Below are 19547 nucleotides of genomic sequence, written 5' to 3'. Positions count from 1 at the left end.
TCAAGGTGGATAGTGGTAGCGTAGTGGTTACGAATCGGGCTGCGAACCTTAAGGTCAGCGGTTCGAAACTACCAGCTGCTCTGCAGGAGAAAGATGAGGCTTTCTACTCCTGTAAAGATTTACACCCCTTGGAAACCCTGTACTGGGTCGCTATGGGTCGGAACCGACTCGATGGCACTTAACAACAACAACAACCTAATGAAGTCCCATCGAAAAACTTGCAAAATTGCCTTTGTTTGAAGAAAGAAAAGAAGAGCATGGTTATGTTGGGGAAGGACTCTTTGGTGAAGGTTTCCTGGGCATTTTTCTACTTTACTCTTAACTTTCCCAAAACAGTCTCATAAGAAGCAGATGTTACCATTCTTTGACCCTCCAGAAAGCCAATAAGCAAAATGACTTGAACATCCCAAAAAAATGTTGCTATGCCTTTTGCTCTTGACTGCTTTTGCTTTGAGGACCACTTCCACATCTTGATAGCCATTTCTTTGATTGTGCTTTGTCTTCAGGATCATACTAGTAAAGCCACATTTCATCTCCTGTTACAATTCTCCCAAGAAATCATTCACAATCTTGATCCCACTCTACTCTTGCCTGGGGGCAACTGTTTTGGCACCCATCAAGCAAAAAATTTGCTCAACTTTAATTTTTCAGTCAGAATTGTGTAAGTGGCTCTAACTGAGTTGTCTGTGGCATTGGCTAGTGCTTTTGCTGTTAATTGTTGGTCTCTTCAATTAGACATGAGCAAGATTTTTTTCTTTACAAAATGATGTCGAGAATCTGACTACAGACTTCATCTTTGGCATCAACTCATCTTAAAACAAGTTATCCATTTGTAAACTGCTGATTTCTTTGGGGCAATGTGCCCATAAACTTTATGTAAAGCTTTAATAATTTCACCATTCTTCCACTCAAGTTTCACCATAAATTTGATATTTGTTCTTATTTAAGTTTTAGTAGACTTCATGTCGCTCTCATAGGGCTGTTTTCAAACTGCTGTCTTATCCTTCTCAGTGACTCATGCTAGAATACATTCAGACATATCAGAACAAGTTAATGAGTTTATTTTGGTGTAAAAAATTTGAAATCCATGCATAGTTATTTTTCATAGTTAGCATTTTCCATGAACATTTTGAAGACTCCTCATATATATAATAGCAGTGTGATACAAAAGTATCAAAAATAACCTGGAAGAACACATGCCAAACACATAATCATTGTTGCCCCTGAAGATGGGAGAAGGCTGGAAGGAAATATTACCAAATATTACAGATTTTATGTTTGAGTGGTGGGAATGCAATGTTGGGTACATTCTTTTTATACTTTAATTTTTAGTTTTTGCTACATTCTTTATGTTTTTCTTTATTTATTTTCTTAAAATTAAAAGGAGTTTTATGAAAACATACGAGTACATTGGTGATAAAACCCCTAATGGAAAGAGCAACTCGCACAGTGGTCCCTAGCCTGGCTCACACTTCCCATGGCATCTCAGACTGTAGTTTTGTGAAGAAGACCCTCAGGAAGCTCTAATGAAAATGTCTGTGTGGAGCCCTGTTCTGAGTCATCTGAAATGTTCCTGTATTAGATTTCATTAGAAATGGCTCCTATTTCTTTGATAATTATGGCCACAGTTGCCATTGTATTGTTGTTGTTGTTGTTGTTATGTGCCGTGGAGTCGGTTCCGACTCATAGCGACCCTGCACAGGGTTTCCGAGGCTGTAAATCTTTACGGGAGCAGAAAGCCTGATCTTTTTCCTGCGGAACAGCTGGTAGTTTTGAACTGCTGACTGTGAGATTAGCAGCCCGATTCATAACCACGACGCTACCAGAGCTCCTTTGTGTTGCTCTTCTTCCATTAATTGCTGTTCCTGTTGGCTAATTAACCACATTTGTGATGTCTGCTAATTTATTTGGAACTCCATTGCCCATTTACTGAGATGCTGGTGTTGATGTTGGTTTATGTGCGGTCCAGTTCATTGTAACTCACAGGGCTTCCTAGGCTGTGATCTCTGTGGATGTAGAAGGCCAGGCCTCTCTCCCACGGAGTCTGTGAGTGGGTTTTAACCACCTTTCAGATAGTAGATGAGTTCTTGACCACTGCACTACAAGGGCTCCTTATTAATTGGAATTGTTATTGTTGAGTTGATTCCAACTCATGTTGTTGTTGTTGCTGTTAACTGCCATCGAGTCAGTTCAGACCCATAGCAACCCTGTATTGGGTTTTTGAGGAACAGCTGGTGAGCTTGAACCGCCAACCTTGCAGTTCAAATGGTTTTACAGTCTGCCGCATTAACCCACAGTTCCACACCAGGACTGCTTCCAACTCATAGTGACCCTGTATAGAGTTTCCCAGAAGCAGTTTCCAACCTGTGGTTCAAACCAACCTTGTGGTCTAGTGCTTATCCCACACCACACAACAGTACCCACAAATTTAGTCCTTCTCATTAATCTAGCTTCTCACATGTCTTTGGGGCTCTCCCTCAGGTGTCATCTTCCCAAAGTGCTCCTTCTCAGGAAATGTGTTGGGTTGGTCAAGCCAGCAGGAGCCTCCAGATTCATGAGGAAGCCCCATGATCCTTGTCTCTCTGTCTGCTCTGGGCTACAGCTTAGCCGTGCTAGCCCAGCCCTGAAAGAGGACTGGAGCCAGGAAGACCTGCTCTTCCCACCCTGGTCCATCTGGGCTTCTCTCTCACTCCGTTGTGACTCGTTCATTGCTCTCTGCCTTCTGTGTTCTGATACTTCCCATCAATAGCAGTATCCTCCTTCTGGCCAAATGCATGTGCTTACTCTTCAGAACACAAAGAGAAAGGAAGGGAAGATGGACAGCACGGTCTAGCAAGCAGTGTGCCAGCCCTCCTTTGAGGAGGAAGAAAAGGAACCAAATTCAGAAGCCTGTTACCCTCTGTCTCTCACTCTGGTCTGCCAGTCTGTGGGTCAGTAAGAGAGGCAAACTAAACATCCTCTTCTCAAGAGGGCTAAAGGCCTCAAGGTGTGTGTGTGTGTGTGTTGGGGGTTGGGGGAAAACTGCTGGATTCTGTAATCAGTTAGAAAGCTGATCCTCACCTGGCTCCTTCTGACTGTTCTTAGTTAAAAACCATACAGGAATGAGGCATACAGTTAGTGTCCCCAAACCTCCAGCCATGTTCATGACCGGATCTAAAGAGTTTGCCTGAAAAGTACATCTATCAAGAGACACATGAATCGCAATCCCAGACTTGTCCTAAAGGAAGTGGATCTTAGAACAGATCCATGAAGGTTGTCCTGAGATAATCTGTAAACCCGAAACTAAAAATATTCCCTAAAGTTATTTTTAAAGACAAACAATAGTTTAGCTTACACAGTTAAAATTTTAAAAAAAACCAAAAAAAAAATCCCTGCATTGAACGTTGTGGTCTTTTGAGAGCTATCTATATGGTATCAAAGTACCAAGAGAAACTGGAAAAATCAGACAGGAACTTTAGGAGGCTGTGAATTTATGTTAATGGGGGAAGAACAGAAAAGGAAGGTGAGAATGCTTACACAACTTAAAGAATGTAATTATTGCTGCTAAATGGTACATGCAGAAACTGTCGAATTGGTGTACATTTTGCTGCATATTTTGTCAAAAAAAGGAGTCCTGGTGGGGTGCTATAGGGTAAGCAACAGACACTCCTTGGAAATCCCATACAGGATCATTATCAGCCAGACCAGTTCAATGGCACTTAACAACATTGTCAACAACAACAAAATAAAATTATATAAAAATATAGAGACAACAAAACGTTAAAAAAATCAGCAGCTTTTACCTATGCAGTTCAGTGACACCAAACCATCACCACTATCCTTTCCCAAATTCCACCACCATTAAAGGAAACTCAGTACCCCCTAAGCAGTGATTTCCCCTTTCCCCCTCCCTCCTACCCCATGTAAGTACCAATAAAGGTTGGTTTCTAGAAGTTTGTCTGTTTCATGTAAGTGGGATCATACAGTGTTGACTTTTTGTGACTGACTGAGCATATTTTCAAGTCCATCCATGTTGTATCATGCATCAGAACTTCATTTCTCTTTACAGCTGCATAACTCTGCCTTTTATGTAAATATCACAATGTGTTTATCTCGTCATCTGCTGATGGACATTTACATTGTTTCTACCTTTTGTCTATTGTAAATTGGGCTACAAGAATAATTGATATAAAATTTCTGTTTGCATTTCAGCTTTCAGTTCTTTTCAGTATATGCCTAGGATTGGGATAGTGGGGACATATAGCAGCTCTGTGTTTAAAAATTTTGAGGACTTGCCAAACCTTTTCCCACAATGGCTATACTATTTTGCATTCCCGCCAACAGTGGATGGCGATTCCAAGTTCCCACATCCTTACCATTACTTGTTATTTTCCCATTGTTGTTGTTGTTGTTTTAAATCATAGTCATGGGCATAAAGCACAGCAGTATCTCATTGTGGTTTTGATTTGAGCTCTGGTAGCGTAGTGGTTATGAATCGGGCTGCGAACCTTAAGGTCAGCGGTTCGAAACTACCAGCTGCTCTGTGGGAGAAAGATGAGGCTTTCTACTCCTGTAAAGATTTACACCCTCGGAAACCCTGTACAGGGTCGCTATGGGTCGGAACCGACTCGACGGCACATAACAACAACAACGACTAGTGAAAGGAGCTTTGGTAGTGTAGTGGGTTACATGTTGGACTGCTGACCTCAAGGTCAGCTGTTCAAATCTATGTGCTGCTCCGCGGGAGAAAGATGAGGCTTTCCATTCCTGTCAAGATGTACAGCCTCAGAAACCCTATCACGGTCACTATGAGTCAGAACCGACTTGATGGCATGCAGCAACAGTAGCAATGAGTAAGGAAGGAGCCCTGGTGGCACTATAAGATAGGCATGGGACTGCTAATCATAAGGTTCACAGTTCAAACCCACCAGTGCTCTGGGGAAAAGAGATGAAGTGGCACTTAACAGCACTTAGTAATAACATTATACGAGAGTGAGTAAAGAATGATCCATTCCCCAGTTATATTAAAACTTGCATCCACGTCCACACTGGTGACAACATTGAGCGTGCCCTTGAAACGACTCTATCAAATAGACGAATGACAGTGGATTATGTGGCAAATCAACCATGTCCCAGCCTATGAAATAATCCAGGACAGACTTGGGTTTCGAAAAGTTTGTGTGACATAGGTAATGAAACAACTCACAAAAGAGCATAAACAGAAGCATTTGGACATTTGCAAACAAAATTTGTACCAATGCTCTAAGGAAGGTAAAAGTTTCTTTTAAAAAAAATCATTACTGGTAACAAAACATGGATTCATCACTACCAGCTGAGAGGAAAAGGCAGCGTGTGTAATGGAAGCATCCTCAAGAAAGCATTCAAAAGACAACCATCAGCTGGAAAATTGATGCTTACAGTTTTCTGGAATTCTCAAGTGCCATTATTGGAACACTAACAGGAAAAAGGTTCAACAACTAACCGTGCTCATTACAGGGAGATGCTCACTGAAAGCTAAAACCTAAACTTCAGATTAAACACGGGACTGCTATCCAAGAGCATTGTGCTCTTGCATGACAATGCACACCCACACACCTGTGCCCACACTGTTGACACTGCAAAAACTTCATTTTGTGGTGATAAAGCATCCTTCCTATAGTTCTGATCTTGATCCATAGGACTTTCATCTGTTTGATCCCCTGAAAGCAGCCCTTCAAGGATAAGGATTCACCTCTGATAAGGAGGTGAAGACAGTGGTACATTTGTGGCTCTCAGCTCAGCCTAAAACTTTTTAAATAAGGGAATGCAAAATCTTGTTGGCACATGGGCAAAGTGTATTGAAAAGCAACGAGATTATATTGAAAACTGATGTATTTCTCTTTTCTGAAAGTACACTAAAATAAATTCTACAACCAGAGTGCTGATAATTTTTGACTCACCCTCATATATCAATCAAAGTAAATGATTCTTCTACAGAAAACTCTTTAAATGAATCTCATAAGGGAGGGAAACCAGGACCAATGTTTCTAGGGAAAAGACTAAACAGACTTAGGTTTCCCCTTATCATAATCTATGATCAAAAAATATATGGTTCCCTAAAATTTTCTCCCAATCTATAGGCTCCTGCTTCACTTTGATAATAAAAACACTTTCATGTTGATGTAGTCCAATTTATCTACCTAGTCTTTTTGCTGCTTATGTTTGGGGTGTCATATCTAAGAATCCATTGGTAAAAATTAAGTCCCAAAACATTTCCTGTAGGTGTTTTCTTCGTAAAACTTTAGAATCCACACTTATGTCCTTGAATTAATTTTCATATACTATGTGAGGGATGGCTCCAGTTTCATTCATTTGCATGTGAAAATCTAGTTATTCAAACACAATTTATTAAAGGCATTCTTCTTTTCCCATTGCATGGGATTAGCACCCTTTTCAAAAATCATTTGGCCATAGATGTACAGGTTTATTACTGGACTATCAATTCTATTGCATTAGTGTATAGTATACAGACCACAGCCTTTACTATGAGTTGCACCTCAATGTAAAGAAAACAAAAATCCTCACCACTAAACTACACCAATAAATAGCATTGGTGGCCCAGTAAATAAGATTTTGCCGCCTAACAACAACAACATCATGCTGTTTGATTACTGTAGTTTGAAACCAGGAAGTGTGACTCCTCCTACTTTGTTTTTTCTCAAGATTGCTTTGTCTATGCAGGACCCCTTGCCTTTCCGTATAAATTTGATTGACTTTTCCCTTACTTCAAAGAAGGGTATTGGAAGTTTTATAGGAATTACATTGAATCTACAGTTTGAGTAATATTGACATTTTTATAATACTAAGTTCCAATCCATGAACACAGAGTGTCCTTCTCTGTATTCATGTCTTCTTTAATTTCTCCCATAATATTTTATACTTTTCAGCATGTAAGTCTTGCAGTTTCTTGATTAAATGTATTTCTGTGCGTTTTATTCTTTTAAATTCTAATGTAAATGAACCTGTTTCCTTAATTTCCTTTTCCATTCATTTGCTTTCATCTATAGCAGCCAGAGTGCTCCTTAGAGGCCAAGATGGCCAAACTTCGTTTCCCATACTTTGGACATATTATCAGGAGGGACTAGTCGCTAGAGAAGGATATCATGCTTGGTAAGATGGAGGGTCAGAGAAAAAGAGGAAGATCCCCAGTGAGATGAATTGGCCAGGTGGCAGCATTGATGGACTCAAATGTGGCAACAGTAGTGAGGTTGGCCCAGGATCGGACATTGTTTCATTCTGCTGTGCATGGGGTCACTATGAGTCGGTTCCAAATCGATGGCACCTAACAACAACAACAACAATAGCTGCTTTCCTGCTTAAAACAGCAAAACTGAGAAATTGTAACAGAGACCGTATGTCCCACTGCCTAAAATATTTACTATCTGGCCCTTCACAGAAAAAGTTTGCTGACCCTTGGGTGAGGCCTGGACTAGAGAACATGTTCATCCCAGGCCTTGGCCAAACACAGAGGCTGTGTGTCTTTGTCTGTACTCTTACTAACGTCCATGTACAGAATCGTCACTAAAGTCATCCTGGTACCACTGCTGGATATACCCTGAGATATATCTGCCTTCAGTCCCCTATAATATCCCCCTTTAATGGTAGCATGGGGATTAGGGTATAATAAACATTTTGTGGGGGCTTTAAAGCTGTTTAGTTAATACTTATTCTTTCTTGGAAATGAAAAGCCCAGTATACTTTGAGCGTCACGGCTATTACCATGGTGATCATTCCTATATATGGTCAGAGACACAGTCAGAGGCTGGCACTCCCACTTCTCCTTACAAATGAGACCTTTTCCAACTGAAATCAGACCATGTGAGTCTAATTAGAGTAAAGCTCATTAGAGATGGGGAATGCCATTAATGCCTCGATTGATTTTTCTAATGAAGTAAGCCAGCGGAGGAGACTTCAGTGCTGTAGCTAGTTATTATTTATTTATTTATTTATTTATTTTGCTTCAGCATTTCCTCAAAACTATTGTTAGAGATTGTTGTTGGGGTGGAAATGCAAAGGCTGTGAGCGAGCAGTACTTTCAGATGGAGGCGGTCCTGACACTTCCAGCCCCATAGCCCCGCAGGCAGAATGTTGGAACCCAGAAGCCCTTGCTCATTCTACTTTTACACCCCTTTCCTGCCCCATCCTCATCCATCATTCTAGAGTCTAGCTAGTCCTGCACAGATGTGGCTGTCCCATCCCTGTAGTCCTTTTTCCCAGACAGAGCTGAAGACGCCTCACAGAATCTTGGATTTGCCTTGGATGGTAGTACATGAAAGGAAACAGTTGGGAAAAAAGGTCTCAGGTGGGAAGAGGAGACAGAAGATGGTCCATTAAATTTCTGTACCAAAATACTATTGGGATGATGGTGCTTCATGAATTAAGATGTTCTTTTTTACGCAGAAAGCCTATAAATCTCCCAGTTGTTGAAAGGAGGGCCAACAGTGAATCAAAAACCTGAGACTGAGAATGAGCAGACTTAAGAAGGGAGAGAAGAGAGTCATGTAAAGCAAGCAGACAGAGATGTGGATGTTGCTCCTTGCTGACAATCTAGTGCAGTCTCATGGTGACCTAAATAGAATGTGGCCTCGGTCCTGTGTCATCTTCATAGTAGTTGGTATGTTTGAGTCCATTGTTTCAGCTTTTATATCAGCCTCTCATCTCATCGAGAGTTGCTTCGTTTTCACTGACCCTCTACTTTACTAAGCATGATGTTCTTTTCTAGTGATTGGTCTTTCCTGAAGACATGCTTAAAGTTAGCTAGGAAAATCTCTCTATCTTCACTTCTAAAAGGCATTCTGGTTGTATTTTTTCTAAGATTGATTTGTTATTCATTCTTCTGGTAATCCATGGTATGTATATTCAGTATTCTTTTTGACCACTTGTCAGTTTGTCATAATGTGGTGCCTTGCATGTTGCTGTGATGCTGGAAGCATGCTACTGGGATTTTAAGTACCAGTAGGGTCACCCAGGTATCAGTGGTCTGATCATTTCCTAACTAAGATAAATTAGGAAAAATGGTCAGGTGCTCTACTTATACAAGTTGTCCAATGAGAACAGACAAGAGATAGAAGAACCAAAATAATGCATAGGTCAGAAACTCATAGAGTGCCATCCTTCCCATTCAGTTCATCATTCAGTCATTCAACAAACAATAAGAGCTTGCTTTGCAACAAGTTACAGCTCATACTTCCAGACAGAAATGAAGCTTTCTTCTAAAACGTCATGATTGTTTACTCCAAGCATGGTGAAATCCACCTTTGTAAATTTGCTCAAAACATCTTTTGAACTGTATTGCTAAAGAGAGCTGCTGCTTATGACCAGCGTGGTCTGCAAAAATGCTTATAACTTGCCTCAATTACTAAAATACCAGGACACATCTCATATAACACCATTAAAGGGTCTCCATCCTTCTCTCCCTCCTTCCAAGCACCGGGGTATCTATGATAGTTGTAATGTGGCCACATAAGGGTTCCATTTGGTATAAAAAAAGACAAAGATGACTGAAGACATTTCCTGTTCACTTGAGTAAGAGAGAGAAATATTTAAGTTAAGATTACTAGAAAGCATGGTGGTATGATGGATGGAATGCTGAGAGGGGAGGAGAATTATTCTGTTTACTGGAGTAAATGTCTCCAGAAGATCTGACATTGGAACAAGATCATAAAGACTAAGAGATCAGGTAGAGAAGACCGGGGAGCAGAGACAAGGAAAGGGAACTATAGGTGTGAAAGCACAGCAGTGTGCAGGGAGGGCCTGACAGTTTGGAGCACAATGGGTGATCATTCCTGCCATTCATTTGTCTGGTTGTTGTTGTTAAGTGCCGTCGCTGACCCTGTACAGGGTTTCCAAGGATCGGCTGGTGGTTTTGAACATCTGACCTTGTGGTGCACAGTCCAGTGCTTATCCTACAGCACCACACCAGAAGTCTGTTCAGTAGTAGTGAGTAAACTGTGACACTGTAAGATAAGCACTGGACTGCTAACCGCAAGGTCAGTAGTTCAAGCCCAGTAACCACTCCTTGGAAACCCTGTACAACCCACTATGAGTCGGAACAGACTTGACATCACTTAACAACAACAACAACAGTGAGTAAGTCAACCATAGTTTAGGTAACCATTTTCTTGTTGGGATATAACTAATTAAATGCTGCACTGAAAGTATTTGAACATTTTAACAACTTTATAATTTACTTTATTGCCATATAGTTTACTCACTTCATGTATTATTGTTATTGTTAAGTACCATGGAGTCAGTTCCGACTCATAATGACCCTGCACAGGGTTTCCGAGGCTGCACATCTGTACGGGAGCAGAACGCCTCATCCTTCTGTGGAACAGCTAGTGTATACAATCCAGTTATTTTAATACATTTACCAACATGCACAACTACTACCACATTCCTGTTGAACACTTCCATCAATCCAGTAAAATCCCTCATGCTCATGTACTATCAACACATACACTCAGACTCTGCCCCAGGTGACTAAAGTATATATTTTTAGTGTGTGTGTGTGTGTGTGTGTGTGTGTGTGTGTGTATGGATATTTTTATTTGAAACTGATTTCTATGATATCTATAACAAAGGGTATAAACATTTTTGTAACTCGTTATATATGCATCGCCAAAATGCTTTACCAAGCTATACCATTTTCTACTGCTGCCAGAAATATGAGACTAAATTGAAAAATATTGCTACAAATCTTAGAAATCTTAATGAAGCCAAAATCTCAAACTGTACAGCTATTGCTTCTTGGCATATTCTCTGTTTAGGTGTGTGCACTCCTGAAGGCAGTGATTCCATTCCTCTAACCTGTCCCCAAAGAATTCTGTACTCTTCAACTTACTCCTCATCTGAGTGGCAGTTCGGGTATCTGTGAGGGATTGTGATCATATTCCTTTTAAATTTTGAGTTTTGAGAACTAAAAGAAGGCTGAAGGGAAAAGATCAGGGCTGTATGGCAAATGGGATAAGGTTTCCTAAAACAGTTCTCACAGGATAGCCATGGCTCCCCTCAAAGACTGGACAGGTGGGTGCATTGCATTAACGGAAACAATTCCTTGAGCAACTTTCCTGACATTTTGCTCACTAAATGAAGTTTTTCATTTTCTTAAAACTTCTTCTTAATAAACTCCTGTGATTGTCCTTGGATAAAATCAGGATTGCCCCTTTGAGGAATAACACCAGTAGTGTATGCTCACCATGGAATGGGCAACCACTCAATTTCAAAAGGGCAGCATTTATCTTAAGACAAAGTTCAGAAAAGTTGGAAAGGAAGATGGAAAGGGGGTGGGAATAAGAACCAGAAAGAGGAAGTTGGGTCTTTGTTGTTACATGGAAGGGATTGCAGTCATTAAGATGAAACCAAGTGTATGATTTGTTGAATTTAAAAATGATGATATTCTCTGTAAACCTTCACTCAATTCACAATCAAAAGTTTAAAAAAAGAATACCCCTTTGGAATCCAGGAAAACAATTGCCATGGCCCTCTGAACTGACCTTTTTACACGGAATTAAACTGGCCCAGTAGAGCCCCTCAGAAGCCACTGTTTGGGTTGGACCCCCCTTATTTTTATAGGCACGCATGAGATTGAGACAAATGTATTATTGAGAGAACTTGTCTGCAGCTATCTACTGATGGCAGAGACATTTTTGTTTGGATTATACCTGTGTATGTATGGACTGGAACCCTAGTAGAAGTGCTTTCTGACTTACTCTCATATATGAGCATTCCATTTCATTGTGCTCTCTCAAGAACTGGAGAACAGGAGTCCTGGCTGGGTGCTGTGGGTTAATGCCCTGGACCAAAAAGTCGGTATGAACCCACAAGGTCAGTGATTCAAATTCACCACTCCTCAGAAACCCATAAAGGGTCACTATGAGTCGGAACCGACTTGATAGCACTTAACAATAACAATACTTGCTTTAAGCAATGACTCATTGATTTATTTGGCATTTTTGATTACTGACGCAGACCATTTTTCCAGTGGGAAGCCACCCTTGAAAGAGGAAGAACAAATGCCCAGGTCCTGAGGTAGACGCATACCTGCCTTTTTCACACAGTCATGTTGCTGTAGTTAATTGCTATCAAGTCAGTTTCAACTCCCAGTTACCCTTATGAAGTATTTACCATGTACCCAGTTTTGCTAAACACTTTGGGTGTGTTACTTATAATTCCCACAACCACCCTGCAAGTTAGGTCTTATTCTCCCCCTTTTTACAGATGGGGGAACTAAGATTTAGTGCGTCTTCTCCCTAACTTCCATCTTGTCAACTCCAATGGGCAAAAATGCAATTCACAACTATTGCTATATGCTTAAATTTTATGTATTAAAATGGATTAAAAATGCATACTGAAGATGAGACCATACCATTGGGCAACCACTCCCAGACTGTGTGTCTATTTTAACCTTGAGGAGAAAGAAGACTTTGGTCACAATGAAGAGACAGTTTCTTTATTTGGAGTCACTCTTTGAGCTTTAAAATTAGAATATGGCCGTATTTTTCTCTATCTTGTAATCTTGCCTGATGTAGCACTGTAAGATAAGCACTCGACCTTAAGATCAGTTTGAACTGGAAGGTCGGTGGTTCAAACTCACCGATCACTGCTTGGAAACCCTATACAGGATCACTGTGAGTTGGAACCGACTTGCTGGCACTTAACAACAATAAGCAAGCTTGCCTCTAACTCATAGACACTTAAACAAAATATCCTTGTCGTATAGAATTGTGTGAGTTAAGCATTGGACTGCTAACTACAAGGTCGGCAGTTCAAACCCACTAGCCTACTCTGCAGGAGAAGGATGCGGTTATTGGTGCCAGTCTTTGAAATCTTTTTTAGGGTTGCCATGAGTCAGAATTGACTCTATGGCAATGGAATTTATAGAATAGTAGTTGAGAAAAAATTCCGGAAAAGAACAAGGAAGCCCAAACACAAGGCTAGGCTCAGTCAGAGAAATGTATGGAAGTAAAGCTCCCTAGAGACGCCCTGGTGGTGGAGTTGCTAACCAAAAGGTCAGCAGTTTGAACCTATCAGCCACTCTGTGGAAGAAAGACGGGGCAGTGTGCTTCCATACTGCCTTAGAAACCCAATGGGGCAGTTCTACTCTGTCCTTTAGGGTCCCTGTGAGTCAGAATCGACTCTACAACCCTGGGTTTGGTTTGCTTTAACGTTCCTTAGGAGCTTTTAGAGTCTGCAGCAGAATGTCCCTGTGGTTCTTTCAAACAACCCTTCCTTGTGTATATCCTCAGGAGTTTCCATTCTTCCAACTTGCTTGGCCTCATGGGAATCTTGCTCTCTGTAGCATTCAGTGTGTCCCTTGCACAAGGGTGGGATTGTGTCTAATAGTCTCTAATTCTAACTGTGTAAAGCGTCTTTACAAAGACTTCCATTTTGTGGTCCCTATGAGGGGAAAGGGCAGGCCTCCGTTCAGAGAATTGCTGTGTATCTCCCAAATTGGGCTCACTCCCACTTCCGTCCTTTCCCTTCTCTCTTTAGCATAGTTCTTGGAAAATGTAAATGAGACATAAAGTCATGTTGCAGAAGTACTCTCCCTGTCTCTGCGAACATGGGGCTCCATGCCATGCTGAGCTGGGGCCCCTTCAGCAACAGGACTTCCTCAGGCTTCCCTCTTTTAGAACTGCATTCCAAGGCCAGATGGTAGCTCTTGCTGTCAATGTGTTTTTGACTTCCAAGTTTTCTGTTACTAAAATATTTGGTTCTCAGAGCTGCTGACAGAATGATAATCACAAAAGTGGGACTAATTTGAACTGAAATTTTAGTTATCAAGTCACTGCAGATGTAATAAGAAAAGGCGAGCGCCAGCCCTGGGGTCCTGTGCCCCTTGCAGGGGTTGTTGTGACTAGTAAGTGGCATCATGTCTGTAAAGCCATTAGTGTGCTTTTCTTCCTCCTGCTGTGGCAAGCACGTTACTTCAGAGGAGCAAATGCTTGGGAAGTGAAAGTTCCACAGTCTTGTGTTTACAGACAGAGTTCGTGTATATTTATCCCTCAAAGGGGGCACATTCTAGTGGTAGCAGAAACTTGAGAGTCTGAAATGCTCTTTCAGGTGTAATAACCTTGTAAGCCATTTACAGAGTTGGAGGCCTTTCTGTATCAATGAATAGAACACTCTGTGTGTGTTCCTTCCAATTTCTGAGGCATCCTCGCAATGCCATATTGACTAGCCTTTGATTTGAGGACTGACTTCATTAGACCTAGGAAGCGAAGAGGAGTCCTGGTGTGGCACTGTAAGATAAACACTGGACTGCTAACTGCAAGGTCATCATTTCAAATCTACTAACAACTCCTTAGAAATGCTATACACAGCCATTTTGAGTGGTAACTGACTTGAAGGCACTTAACGTTTCTAACACAGAAGCTGTATTCATATGCATGGGACCCTGGAGTCCAGAGCTGAGACATGGGAGAAGAGGGTCCTTGACACCTGTCAGACCACAGACCTCACTCACCTGGCCACCACAAGAAGGACAGTCCTACTCTGCCAAGGGACTGAGCAAGCAGAGGCTTCACAAGAACAACTAGTACAATGATAGTAGTGATAGTAATAATAGCAGCTGACATTTATTGACACCGTGTCCAACACTATATTTTTCCCATTTAATCCCGATCACAACCTTGTAAGACGAAGACCATAATTACCCCCAGGAAACCAAAGCCCAGTAATTTATCCAATGTCACTCAGTAGTACATAGGCCATACCTTCACTTAGACTGTCCACTTCCCTTTCCTAATACAATCTCTGTACAAACTCCACAAGCCTGCCTTTATCATCCAGCTGAATGTGCAACCCCCATTAGCAGGTCTTTCCACTGAACTTCCTAAGTTGAGGCTACGTGGATAGCATCCTCTGTATTTATGTTGATCTGTTTGTGTGTGTCCTGATCTGTATTTGAGAATAAACTCCCATCCTTCAGGGACCATGAGAGGCTCCTTTCTGGCTGTACACCCTGGGTCTCCTGAGTGGTCTGGACCAAGGGTAGAGCCAGCATCTTATGAGCAGTGTCACCAGAGAGGCCACCAATGAGGGATGGCTACTTCAATCACTGTTCTGCCCAGGAGGATGAGTTACATGTTTGCTCAGCCAAGGAGAGACTTGGTGCAGTGAGTCAAACAAGTCTGAGATGATTCTGGTTGCATGCACTTGGCAAGGAGTGAGAGTTGGCAGTCAGACAGTGGAGGGAACCAAAACCTGCTTACTAGTGAGTCACAATCAAAGAAAACAAGCAATCTGGGGCCACTCGTTATGAAAGCTTGCAGGCCTGCTTCTGCAAGCTCTGAAGATTTCTTTATATCGATGCATTTTCAAAGTTTATCAAACATACACACATACATCACCTAGGCACTCCTTGATCACTTTAATAGTATTATTATTAGCCCACTTAATTGTCACAGCAACTCTATATAAAGTAAGTACTGTTGTTATTCCCCACTTTACAAATGAGAAAACTGAGACACAAAGACCCCACAGCTAGTAAGTAGCAGAGTGAAAGTAAAGGTCAGCATTCATCTATGTGGTATTAAAATACTAGAAAATGTGAATTGTTTATAATGTAATGTGACAAAGCAAGCATTAGTACCTTTCAGAAACTGTTATATGAAAAGTATTATTTACATTTAGTACTTTTAAAGAATGTTTTTGTTGTTGTTGTTGTTGTGAAGTGCCGTCAAGTCAGTTCCGACCCATAGCAACCCTGTATAGGGTTTCCAAGGAGCAGCTGGTGAGCTTGCAGTTCAAACGGCTTTGCAGTCTGACGCATTAACCCACAGCACCACACCAGGACTCCTTTTTAAGAATAAGTGCCAGTCAGTGATCTAGGAAATTCAGTTATATAAAGGAATCATTTCTCAAAACTGCAACATGTAGTATGTTTTTTTTTAAAAAATGAGTGTGGTCACACAAATATGCATGCATGCATCTATGTATGTGTATGTATGACTGTGTGGGTACATATGTGTACCCCGAATGGGATTTCTGAGGAGAGGTTTCTGAGGTGAGTTTGAACCCCCGACCTTGTTATTCAAGCCAGCCTTGTAGTCCACAATTTATCCTACAGCACCATACCATCTAGTCACATATGTACATACAGATATGTATGTGTGCATATTCATACATGTTTATTCATATATGTAATAAACCACATAGGGGACATGAGCAAATACTTTGTGAGTCTGGTTTTCTATGTTTGAAGGCTTAGGACGATAGTCTGATGGGGCAACTCAGTAAATTGGCATAATATAGTTAATAAAGTATATGTTCTCTATGGCAATGTGGTGAGCTTGTGAAAGGACATCCAAGGTACATTTTTTATTGATTCATTTACTCTTCCTGAACAAAAGAGAAAGAAGAAAACCAAAGCCTAAGAGAAGATATAAATCTCCAAGACTAATAGTCTATACATTCCACAGCATCATCTCCCTTAGACCAGAAGAACTAGATGATGCTCAGCTACCACTGTGACCATTCTGATCAGAGCCAGACTAGATGGACCCTGAGAAAACAGGAGAAAATGGGGAACAAAACTCAGGTTCTTAAAAAGACCAAATCAACTGGACCGGTTGGACAAGAAAACTCCTTAGGATTGTCGCTCTAAAATGCTCTTTAAACCTTAAAACAAAATTATCCCTTGAGAGTCCCTTTTAGCTACGTAAAACTTTGATAAAATCTTTGTCTCTCATATTTTGGAAATATTGTCAGGAGAGAGTAGTCACTGGAGAAGGATGGCATGTTTGGTAAGATGGAGAGTCAGAGAAAAAGAGGACGACCCCCAAAGAGATGGCTAGGCCAAGTGGCAGCATCAATGGACTCAAGTGTGGTAACAGTAGTGAGGTTGGCCCAGGATTGGGCAGTGTTTCGTTCTGCTGTGCATAAGGTCGCTATGGGTCGGTACCTACTCATGGCACCTAACAACAGCAACAACAACCTGTGAATAATGAGCTTTAAAAAAGCATCTATGTGAGACCAAATGAACAAAACTTACCTTAAAACAAAGATAAGAAATAAGAAGGCGGAAATACTAGAGTTCTGGAATTGGTACAACCAGAACAGGTTGAAAATGATGACACATTATGAAAAATATAGCCAATGTCACTGATAAATTTGTGTTGAAATTGTTCACTGGGAACCTAATTTGCCATGTAAACTTTCAGCTTAAACACAATAAAATATTATTTTAAAAGAAATAAATAATCTTTGAAAGATGGAAATTTTTACAAAGCCTTTTATCAGTGACCTGGTATCTTTACAAGCTCACAGCATGCAAGGAAGGACTTCAATTCCTCTGCTATACATGACTTATTACAGACCAAGAAAGCTGTGACCAAGACAACCCAGTGAGTTAGATGAGGAGTCTAAATCCTAGTCCCAGCCATATTCATACATGTATATTCATATATGTAATAAACACAAAGAACATTCGACCTAGTGGAAGGGGATCACATAAATTCAAATGTAATGACTGTGTATAGTCTTTAAGCCTTCAGATAATCTGTTTTGTTAGAAACGGAGCAAAAGCATCTTTGCTTTTCTTGAGCATTCATCACATACCAAGCTTAGACCGAGATATGTTACAGGTAATCAATGAATCCTTGTTTACTTAATCCCTGTGTTTTAATTTAGAGCAGATTTAAAACTATGACTTCCCTGCATGACACCATCTCTTTCTATCAAATTGTAAATTAAAAGCAGGAGATTACAGCCCATAGAATGTGTGCAACTTCAGCCCCAGCTGAGAATGACTTTTTTTTCTTTTCATTATCTTTAACAATTGGGTTGCTGAATGGATTGTCCTTTTGGTAACTTCTTGGCAAAAGGCCGAGTTTTGTGTATAGTATACCTGATATTGTGTGTATTCTTACTAATGTTGTTGTTAAGTGCCATCAAGTTGGTTCAGACTCATAGTGACTCTTATGATTTGTAGTCCCATGCTTATTATCCTAAAGACCCATTGTTGTTGCTGTTGTTAAGCTCCATCAAATTAGTTCCAACTCAACGACCCTGTATAGGGTTTCCAAGGCTCATAAAAATTTTCACGGGAGCAAAAAGCTTCATCTTTCTCTCATGGAGCATCTGGTGGATTTAAACTGCTGACCTTGTGGCTCGCAGTCCAGTGCTTATTGTATGGAACCACGAGTCTCCCCTTCTATAAGGTACATTGTTGTTGTGAAGTGCCATCAGGTCAGTTCTGACTCACAGCTACACTGTATATAGGGTTTCCGAAGAGTGGCTGTGATGAATTTGAATCTCCAACCCTGTGGTTCAAACCGACCTTGCAGTCGAGTGCTTATCCTACAGCGCCACACTAGAACTCATAGTTTAGGTATATAATTGGCCAACAAGTTCTTATGATGTATCCACTATGAGCCTGGAAGTTGCTCTTTTTTCACAGAGACCTATACTGAGAGAATGTTAATTACAAGAAACTGTTTCAGGCTGTTCTGACTTTCTCATTCACATTGTCATTCTTTTCTCTCCCCAAGGGTCGAGATTACTGTTCGGAAGAAGAGGATATCACATAGCGTCAATTTTACCACTCAGACCAGGAGCTACTACTGTGTAAATAGGTTACACCCCAGTTGAAATCTTTGCAAAGGTCGGTTCTCTTCAGCGAACAGCACTATAGCAAAAGAAGATCGTTCCATATTGTATGCCCCATTAAAAAATTACAGTGTTTCTTAATGAACTTGCAAAGGAATCTTGCTAAAAAAAAAAAACTGTTATCGAACTTTCTTTGTTGCTGCTAGTTAAAACTTGTTGCAACTTTTCACTTCTCTTGTGTCCAGGTGTGCAGCAAAAATCTGCAGTTTCACCTTAAAGATACTGTTGGTTTTACAAATGCTCTCCAACCTATTTTCTATCAGATGAGGTAGTGGTGAACTCAGATATCAAACGTCTATTCTAGGATGGTTCTGCTTCTAAGACAAGTGTCTCCTTCCCTCTCTCCTTCCTCCCTGTCTCTCCCGAGCCGTCCAGAAACTAGCTGAGCCTTGCTTCTCACTGGCAACGTTGAGCTTTGGAGATGGGATGGTTGCTATGGCAAGCCTTGTTTCTCTGCTAAGAAGAAGTAGAGAAGTTATTATTGATTAAAAGCATGCTGTGACATGACCCCTGGAAGTGACTCAGGAGCCAGCAGCAGGTTGTTGCATTTAATACGTATCTTAACCAAGGATTAAGCTTGCAACATTGGCTTTGCTCAGATGCAAATGGAAGTGTGTGTGATCACAATCACTTTGAACCTCTCCTCCCCACTTTTTTTTTCTAAGAAAATAAACATTTTACTGTTTTTATGTATCCTTGTCTTCTACCATTCATCCAGATCAGTGTTCTAAGATGATCCTGGGTACAGAAGTGGAGCCCACCTTTTGCAACAACACTGATACCAGCCCTCATGGCTCCCTACCCTTCCATTAATTACCCATTAAGCATTAGCAGGGCTGTAAGTGGTCCTGGTGTGGTGCTGCAGGATAAGCACTGGACTGCTAACCGCAAGGTCTGCAATTCAGACACCCACAGGG

General features: G+C 40.9%; 1 protein-coding gene across 1 annotated transcript in view; it reads left to right on the top strand.

The window, feature by feature from the left end:
- LOC102810537 (chromosome unknown open reading frame, human C1orf21) overlaps positions 1-19321 on the top strand; it is a 353780-nt gene extending 334459 nt beyond the window's left edge. Inside the window, exon 6 of the mRNA XM_006872526.1 lies at positions 18513-19321. Within this exon, the coding sequence (XP_006872588.1) occupies positions 18513-18551 (39 nt within the window). The 3' untranslated portion in view covers positions 18552-19321. The remainder of the gene's footprint in view (positions 1-18512) is intronic.
- The last annotated feature ends 226 nt before the right edge of the window (positions 19322-19547 follow it).

This window comes from Chrysochloris asiatica, unplaced genomic scaffold (genome assembly GCF_000296735.1).
Source record: "Chrysochloris asiatica unplaced genomic scaffold, ChrAsi1.0 scaffold00203, whole genome shotgun sequence".
NCBI classification, from domain to species: Eukaryota; Metazoa; Chordata; class Mammalia; order Afrosoricida; family Chrysochloridae; genus Chrysochloris; species Chrysochloris asiatica.
This window is presented reverse-complemented; position numbering and strand designations above follow the sequence as displayed.